This window comes from Bos javanicus, chromosome 3, assembly GCF_032452875.1.
Source record: "Bos javanicus breed banteng chromosome 3, ARS-OSU_banteng_1.0, whole genome shotgun sequence".
Taxonomy (NCBI): domain Eukaryota; kingdom Metazoa; phylum Chordata; class Mammalia; order Artiodactyla; family Bovidae; genus Bos; species Bos javanicus.
The window spans coordinates 24,558,316-24,566,796 of NC_083870.1; the positions used below are offsets into that span (position 1 = coordinate 24,558,316).

At 44.2% G+C, this 8,481-nt stretch overlaps 1 protein-coding gene across 4 annotated transcripts in view; it reads left to right on the forward strand.

Annotated features, from left to right (window-relative positions):
- TBX15 (T-box transcription factor 15) overlaps positions 1 to 5,375 on the forward strand; it is a 125,810-nt gene extending 120,435 nt beyond the window's left edge. For all 4 annotated transcript variants that reach the window (XM_061409642.1, XM_061409613.1, XM_061409621.1 and 1 more), the window contains one exon: positions 2,879 to 5,375. In XM_061409642.1, coding sequence (XP_061265626.1) covers positions 2,879 to 3,663 — 785 coding nt within the window. In that variant the 3' untranslated portion in view covers positions 3,664 to 5,375. The remainder of the gene's footprint in view (positions 1 to 2,878) is intronic.
- The last annotated feature ends 3,106 nt before the right edge of the window (positions 5,376 to 8,481 follow it).

Genomic DNA, 8,481 nt, shown 5'->3' on the forward strand with positions numbered 1-8,481 from the left:
ATGGCTGTTATCTTTATTGATTATTTTAAGTACATAAGAGCATTTCTTCAAAGTGGAATGAAACAACATGACCTTCTCTCAGACAGGCTTGCTCTCCCCCTTCAAACACTAGTTTGTATGGGGGCTCTCACCCCTTGAAGCTCAGCAGGCCACCAAGCCTCATTTCCAGTGAGTGTCATTTAAAAGCCAGAGCAAGCTGACTACAAACTTTTTAACATGTGCCTCTCATCTGCTCGGCAGAGATCCCTGTAACTTGTTAATAGTTCCCTTCTTATTTTTTTCTAGTGAAACCAATTGAGGCCTTAAATCAGTACCATTCGTTCCATCATGGGCCCTCCGAGAAAAGCATTTAGAGTTATAAAAAGTCATTTGCTCCATCTTGCACTTCCTGCTGCACGGCTCAAGCTTGGCCTGGTGGAGCGTATACCTATGACGGGATGGTACGGCATGCCGAACAGGGGGTCTCTTCCAGGACCACATAAACACCAGATCTGGAAGAGCCAGGATGGACTTTCAAAGAGAGGAGACCAGATACACATCCCATAAAACGCAGATCTCTTTACAGCTGGAGTTGAGTTTCTCCATTTGTGCATAGCACTTATTTCACTGACGTGCCTGGAAGTTAGGGTGGAAGAGGGAGAAAAAAATGTAGGATGCCTCAGAGAGGAACCACATGCTTGCAGAAAATGAATCCCTGAGCTTCATGTAAGGGTCTGTAGGCTAGGCCACTCAGTGGCACAAAATTAAGAAGTGTGTTCTCGCTCATCCTTGTTGTTTCCCCTTCAAGAACTTCTTCATTGTGTTTAAATGACTCCTGGGAAAGTACTTGTTATTAGCAATTCACACTTTAACAGAAATGTAATCCGCCAGACATAAATATAATTCTGAGAAGGACAGAAACTGAAGCCTATCAGTTCGAGCCCTTGTTTCCCAGGTGAGGAGATTTAAGATGTAGCTTGCCCTGCCCATGGATGGAAGCTGGATGGAGGCCAGTGAACCTAGAATCAGGTTTGATGCCCTTCTTTCTGTGGTCAGCTCTGACTTACTTCTCTTAGAGGTATTTACAGTGTTGGTCTTATCTCAATTTGTGGAATAAACATCTTTTTATCTCTCTTAAGGGAATTTTCCTGTTGCTGGGAAAGGTTGAGGGCAGGAGGAGAAATGGGAAGCAGAGGATGAGATAGTTGAATGGCATCACCAACTCCATGGATATGAGTTTGAACAAACTCCAGGAGATAGTGAAGGACAGGGAAGCCTGGTGTGCTGCAGTCAATGGGGTCGCAAAAGTCAGATATGACTTAGTGACTGAACAACATCAAAGAGAATTTAAGATTTAAACAAGAAACAAAAAGGAGAATTTCCTGAAATGATTCTACAATCAGGAGCTATTGATATCTAAATCCAGTTCTACCTGGGGAAATTCTTTTGACCAAGCAAGAGATGTTGGTTGGGCTTTGTAAAAAATTAACTTTGAAAAAACTATTAACAAGAGCTAAATTTATGCTTCTATAGCCAAAACTACTGTAATACTTGTGAAGGTAGGCTAAGACTTTTTTACCCCCTGTGCTAAACATTAGCTTTGGGTTTCTCTTTGAGGTATCTGCCTCTCAACTTGCATATGTGGATCTTCTTCATTTGTACATTGTGGCTGGCTTCTTTGGATCCCATTATCTCTAGAATCCTGCTAGTTTTCTTCACATTTTTCCCTCACTGACAAAAACCTTATTTCTGCTCCTTTCCATGTTAAAGTTCCTTTACTCTTGTATAGCAGCTCAAGTTACCAGGAGTCCCTACATGAGTTGTGGATGGCCTAAAGGGCACAGTGCTCCTTGGGGAATCACAGCTCTCAACAATTCTGGGCAAGTCCCAACCTTGCCCTGAAAAAGAAATTCCATGAGGGGAGAGTCCCAATGAAAGACAAAGTAGCTGCTCCTTCTGGATTTCACCTGAAAGGCTCAGCAGTCCTGACACTCATCACTGCCTTCAGCTTCCAGTAGATGGGACAGGAAGTGGGTGCAGAGCTGCTCTTCACAGTCTGGTAAAGGGGAGGCTCAGAAAGGTCATTTTTGACCTTCTTAAACTACTTGAGGGCTTCCCTGGTGGCTCAGATGGTAAAGAATTCGCCTGTAATGTAGGAGACCCAGGTTTGATCCCTGGGTTGGGTGGGAAGATCCTCTGGAGAAGGAAATGGCAACCCACTCCAGTATTCTTGCTTGGAAAATCCCAATGGACAGAGGAGCCTGGTGGGCTACAGTCCGTAGGATCGCCAAGAGTTGGACACAACCGAGCAACTAACACTTTCACTTTCAAACTACCTGAGAGCACATTTGAAGTAGATTGGGTTGAACTGGCCCTTTGTCTATCTGTGCATCAGCCACCAATGCAATTCTAACATCTGCGGTATTATAGCAGCTCTCTCAAATAAAATTCAGGGATTTTAGGAGATAAAATGGTCCTAGACATCATCTAACCAAAGAGTGGTCCCTGGACTGGCAGCCTCAGGGTCACTTGACAACTTGCTGCAAATCCTCAGGCTCTGTCCCAGACTTTTTTTTTGTTCGGTCGCTAATTCATGTCTGAGTCTGCAACCCCATGGACTGTAGCCCACCAGTCTCCTCTGTCCGTGGGATTTTCAGGCAAAAATACTGAAGCGGTTGCCATTTCCCATTCCAGGTGATCTTTCTGACCCACAGATTGAACCCTGGGTCATTCCTGAGTCTCCTGCATTGGGAGGTGGATTCTCTACCACTGAGCTACCAGGGAAGCCTGTCTCAGATCTATAGAATGAGAATTCTGGGGGTGGAATCAGTGATCTGTGTTCCAACAAGCCTTTCAGGTGATTCTCATGTCTCAAAAGAATTTATGTTTTATTTTTCAGGGGGCAGCACAGGCACTTCCCCAACCACCTCCAGCACTGGGACACCATCTCCTTCAGCTTCTTCTCATCTTTTATCTCCATCCTGTTCTCCTCCAACGTTTCATCTGGCCCCCAACACCTTCAACGTGGGCTGCCGAGAGAGCCAGCTGTGTAATCTAAACCTCTCCGATTATCCACCGTGTGCCCGAAGCAACATGGCTGCCTTGCAGAGCTACCCAGGGCTGAGTGACAGTGGCTACAACAGGCTCCAGAGTGGCACCACTTCGGCTGCTCAGCCCTCTGAAACCTTCATGCCTCAGAGGACTCCATCCCTGATCTCAGGAATACCAACTCCTCCCTCGTTGCCTAGCAACAGCAAGATGGAAGCCTATGGTGGCCAGCTGGGGTCCTTCCCTACTTCCCAGTTTCAGTATGTCATGCAGGCAGGCAATGCAGCTTCCAGCTCCTCATCACCACACATGTTCGGGGGCAGCCATATGCAGCAGAGCTCCTACAATGCCTTCTCTCTCCACAATCCTTATAATCTGTATGGATACAATTTCCCTACTTCCCCTAGGCTAGCTGCAAGCCCAGAAAAACTGAGCGCCTCTCAAAGCACTTTACTCTGTTCTTCTCCTTCCAATGGGGCCTTTGGAGAGCGGCAGTACCTGCCTACGGGGATGGAGCACGGCATGCACATGATTAGCCCTTCCCCCAATAATCAGCAGGCGACTAACACCTGTGACGGCCGGCAGTATGGGGCGGTCCCAGGCTCCTCGTCCCAGATGTCTGTTCACATGGTTTAGTGGCCAGTCCCAGCACCACGGAGCCAACAGCAGCCGAGGCAGATCCGGAGTCTCCAGGGGCAGATCCTCCTCTCTGGGAGCCCAACGCCTTTGAAAAACAGGAACTGTGTATTATTATTATTATTACTTTCTGGAGGAGGAAAGCACATACCCAACAACAACAAGAGACACTTAAAGCCACTGAAGGAATACTTGCAGTGGAATCATCTCTGACTCAGTGGCCATTCTCCTGCCTTCCCAAATCTTAGCATCGTCTGTCTACTCAGAGTGGCCTTTGAAGAAACTGAATAATCGTTTTATAATGTTAAGGGAGATGCTAGCATGTAGCAGCCATGAAAAGTTACCCACACACAGATACATACCTACCTTTACATACACACATACATATGTGCATGCATACATACACACGTACATAAATATATTCATACACAAACTCATCCATACACAAACATGCATGCACAGTGACTCGGAACTGGGTGAACTCTGTGGAGGGAAGCCCAGCATGGGTGCTTTCACCAAAAATTTGTCTATGTACAGCAGTAGACGGACTGGGTCAGCAGTAGCTGCCTGCCAACATTTCTTCCCTGCAGCTTACCCTTTTTCTGGAATGAACCATGTATCCTGAAACCCCTTCCCATCAATGGGGGTGGAAAGACGTCAGTACTACAACCGGACTTGGCTTCCTGAAAAAGATGGCCTTTGAACTTTGGCTCTCTTCGATTTGTGTGCTAGCATTGATGTTCCCAGTGGTGCCCGTGAAAAGAGGGAGTAAGAGCAGCTGAAAGAGAGAGAAGGAGAAAGAATAGAGAGCAAGAGAGAGGTGGAGAATAAGACTGAATGAGGAAGTGAGAGCAGTGATGAGAGTTTAAATTCACTGAGGAAATGGGTTTGGTCCTCACCCCTGCCCCCCAGGTTATGGAAAGAACCATGGAGTTGTTGAGTAAACCTCTCTGGGACACTATGTATGGTCAGGGCACGGGTGAGAAGCACCCAGGCAGGGCATGAGTCTCAGTCCCACAGTTCTGACCACTGTGAGCCAGAAGAGAGGGGCACCACACAGGAAGTGCTGATTCCAGAGCACGCAGCCTGGCAGGGGAAGGGAAACAGAAGGAGTGTGAGAAAGGAAGGGTTTTATAACCTCAACAGATGATACCAAGAACAGAGGCAACACAGGGAGGTCTGGCCTTCTGAATGCCAGATCCAGATGCCTGACCTGGATTGCTTTCCCCATTTCCCCTGTGGCAGGAGGAGTCCTGTCACCTTCCAGAGAACTGAGAATGGGCCTTCTGGAATACATCCTTCCATCTGCTCTTAGATCGCCACTTTTTTTTTTTTTAATCAAATAGTTCGTTGCAATTTTGAAGTTTTGGATTTCTCCTTTCATCTTTACCTTCCCTTTCAAATCCTTTAATGATAAGAAAAAGTGAAGTTTGGTGCCAGCTAAACTTTTTAAGTGGTGTGGAAATGAAGATAGTACCAAGTAAAAGAATTCAGATATTACTAAGATTTTTTTGGTTTTGAGGTGTTGTAGATAAATGTATTTATGTGCCTAGTGGGGAATCCAATATTATGAATATTAAAAAAGGGGGCAATAAAAAGGGTATGTAAAATATGTATGAAGAAAAGGTGTATAAAAATTTGCCCTTATGCACGGAACTCTGTTTCTAAGTGCCAAGCACAGAAAGCCGCTAAATAAAATCTTTGCAATTGTTTTCTGCGTATCCGTTCATATGGAATAAGAAAGCAGCAGCCCATGCCTTTGAATTGTGCTGTGCATAATAAGCACAGCATTCTCATCTCTACTACTTAACATGATCTTGTTCAGAACACACGAAGTCTGTATTACCATCCTCATTTAATGATCAGTAACTAAGCTTCATAGGGACTGATTTATCCAGATTACACAGCCCGATGGAGAGAAAACTAGGACATGAAGCCAGGACTGTAGTGGGATACCTGGTTTCATGTTAGCTGCAAAAACCTATGAGTCAGCTGCTGTATGACACAGGGAGCTCAACCCTGTGCTCTGTGAGGACCTAGAGAGATGGGACTGGAGGGGTGGGAGGGAGACTCAAGAGGGAGGGGATATATGTATAATTATAGCTGGTTCACATTGTACAGCAGAAACCAACACAACATTGTAAAGCAATTATCCTCTAATTAAAAATAAAAATTTTTAAATTAAAAATATAATTAATCTATTTCATGAAAAGTTGTAGAAACAAGAATAAATCTATATGCCATTTAAAAAAAAACAAAACCCGTGAGTCTAATAGCCATCCTCATTGTAGCTAAGTGCCAGATATTACACCATGTGTCTTTACATAGATATCTCATCCAATCCTCCCACAATTCTATAGTAGGTATTTTTTTATGATCATATTATAGATTTGGAAACCAACTTAAAAAAGTTAAAGTCTTTGACCAAGGCCCTCAGGCAAGTGATTAAGCTGGCAGTTTGCCTCATGGTCTGTGTAATTAGCATTATGCTTTTCTGCTGGAGCCACAGCAGACTCAGAATGCACGGGGACCATCAAGAAAGAATTCTGAGGGGTTCGGGCCAGAGTTTCTCTGAGGCAGGATTTACTTAGGATGTTTAATCATAAATATATATCCTCCCTCTTGAATGTGCTCCTCCGGCACAAGAGGAGTGATTTTGAGTTGTTAGGCATCAAATGACTTTTTAGAGACTAATAACATGCCCAGGGCTATTCCATTTGTAAGCATTTACGCATCATCTCATTGGAGCCTCACAATAACCGGGAGAGGTGAACAGAGCAGAAACTATTGCTTTGCAAATGGAAGGCTAGGATTTTGAAGGTTGGGTTCTGTCCATACAGAAATGTCACTGGGAAGCCATAGTTCAGTTCAGTCCAGTCACTCAGTCGTGTCTGACTCTTTGCAATCCCATGGACTGCAGCACACCAGGCTTCTCTGTCCATCACCAACTCCCAGAGTTTACTCAAACTCATGTCCATCATGTCGGTGATGCCATCCAACCATCTCATCTTCTGTTGTCCCCTTCTCCTCCCGCCTTCAATCTTTCCCAGCTTCAGGGTCTTTTCCAATGAGGCGGGTCTTCATAGCAGGTGACCAAAGGATTGGAGCTTCAGCTTCGGCATCAGCCCTTTAGGACTTAAAATCTCCTGCTCTTGCACCTACCTCAGACTGTCTCCAAGTGGACAGTTACACTGGACGCTCACAGACCCATTTCACCAGGGCTTGATTTCGTGGGGGTGAAGTTGCTGGACCACCACACTCTTTCAGTGGAAATGGAGCTTGGGTTGGGAAAACAAAAACTTTAGTCATGGCTTTGGTTTAATGAATAATTTAAAAGAGTGGCCAGTTAACTCCATTAGCCATCAGCTCAGTTGTGTCTGACTCTTTTGTGACCCTGTGGAGTGTAGCCTGCCAGGCTCCTTTGTCCACTGAAATTTTCCAGGCAAGAATACTGGAATGGGTTACCATTTTCTGCTCCAGGGGATCTTCCTGACCCAGCAATCAAACCTGCCTCTGTCTCCTGCGTTGGCAGGCTGGTTCTTTACCACTGTGAAACCCAATTAGCCTTCAGATCATTGCTAACATAGCCAGAACAGTAGCTGATTGAGTATCTTCATGGATTGTAAGCTCTCTGGGTGACATCTCAAAATATAAAAAGACACTCCTATTTGAAAATCTAGCAGTCAACCCCTGGTTTCACAGTGGTAGACCAAGAACAACAATATATGAAGCTTATTGTTATTTCTTACTGATTTAGCAACATACTAAATATTGTTCACTGGTCTACCAGTGTTGGAGGTTTTAAGTAATAGGAAAGCATAATATACTGAGCAACAAATGACATAGAAGCTCCATATTTTCATTCAATAGTAAAAATAATTTCTTACCTTATTTTTTTCTTATTAAAGAGCAATAATTATGCAAGAGTATTAAGTACCGAAAATATCTATAATTTGGATAAATTAGAACAGTCCAAGTTGGTTACTTGGATCAAATTGCCAACATCTGCTGGATCATTGAAAAAGCAAGAGAGTTCCAGAAAAACATCTATTTCTGCTTTATTGACTATGCCAAAGCTTTTGACGTGTGGATCACAATAAACTGTGGAAAATTCTGAAAGAGATGGGAATACCAGACCACCTGATCTGCCTCTTGAGAAACCTATATGCAGGTCAGGAAGCAATAGTTAGAACTGGACATGGAACAACAGACTGGTTCCAAATAGGAAAAGGAGTACGTCAAGGCTGTATATTGTCACCCTGCTTATTTAACTTATACACAGAGTACATCATGAGAATCGCTGGGCTGGAAGAAGCACAAGCTGGAATCAAGATTGCCAGGAGAAATCTCAATAACCTCAGATATGCAGATGACACCACCCTTATGGCAGAAAGTGAAGAGGAACTCAAAAGCCTCTTGATGAAAGTGAAAGTGGAGAGTGAAAAAGTTGGCTTAAAGCTCAGCATTCAGAAAACGAAGATCATGGCATCTGGTCCCATCACTTCATGGGAAATAGATGGGGAAACAGTGGAAACAGTGTCAGACTTTATTTTTTTGGGCTCCAAAATCACTGCAGATGGTGACTGTGGCCATGAAATTAAAAGACGCTTACTCCTTGGAAGGAAAGTTATGACCAACCTAGATAGCATATTCAAAAGCAGAGACATTACTTTGCCAACAAAGGTTGGTCTAGTCAAGGCTATGGTTTTTCCAGTGGTCATGTATGGATGTGAGAGTTGGACTATGAAGAAAGCTGAGCACTGAAGAATTGATGCTTTTGAGCTGTGGTGTTGGAGAAGACTCTTGAGAGTCCCTTAG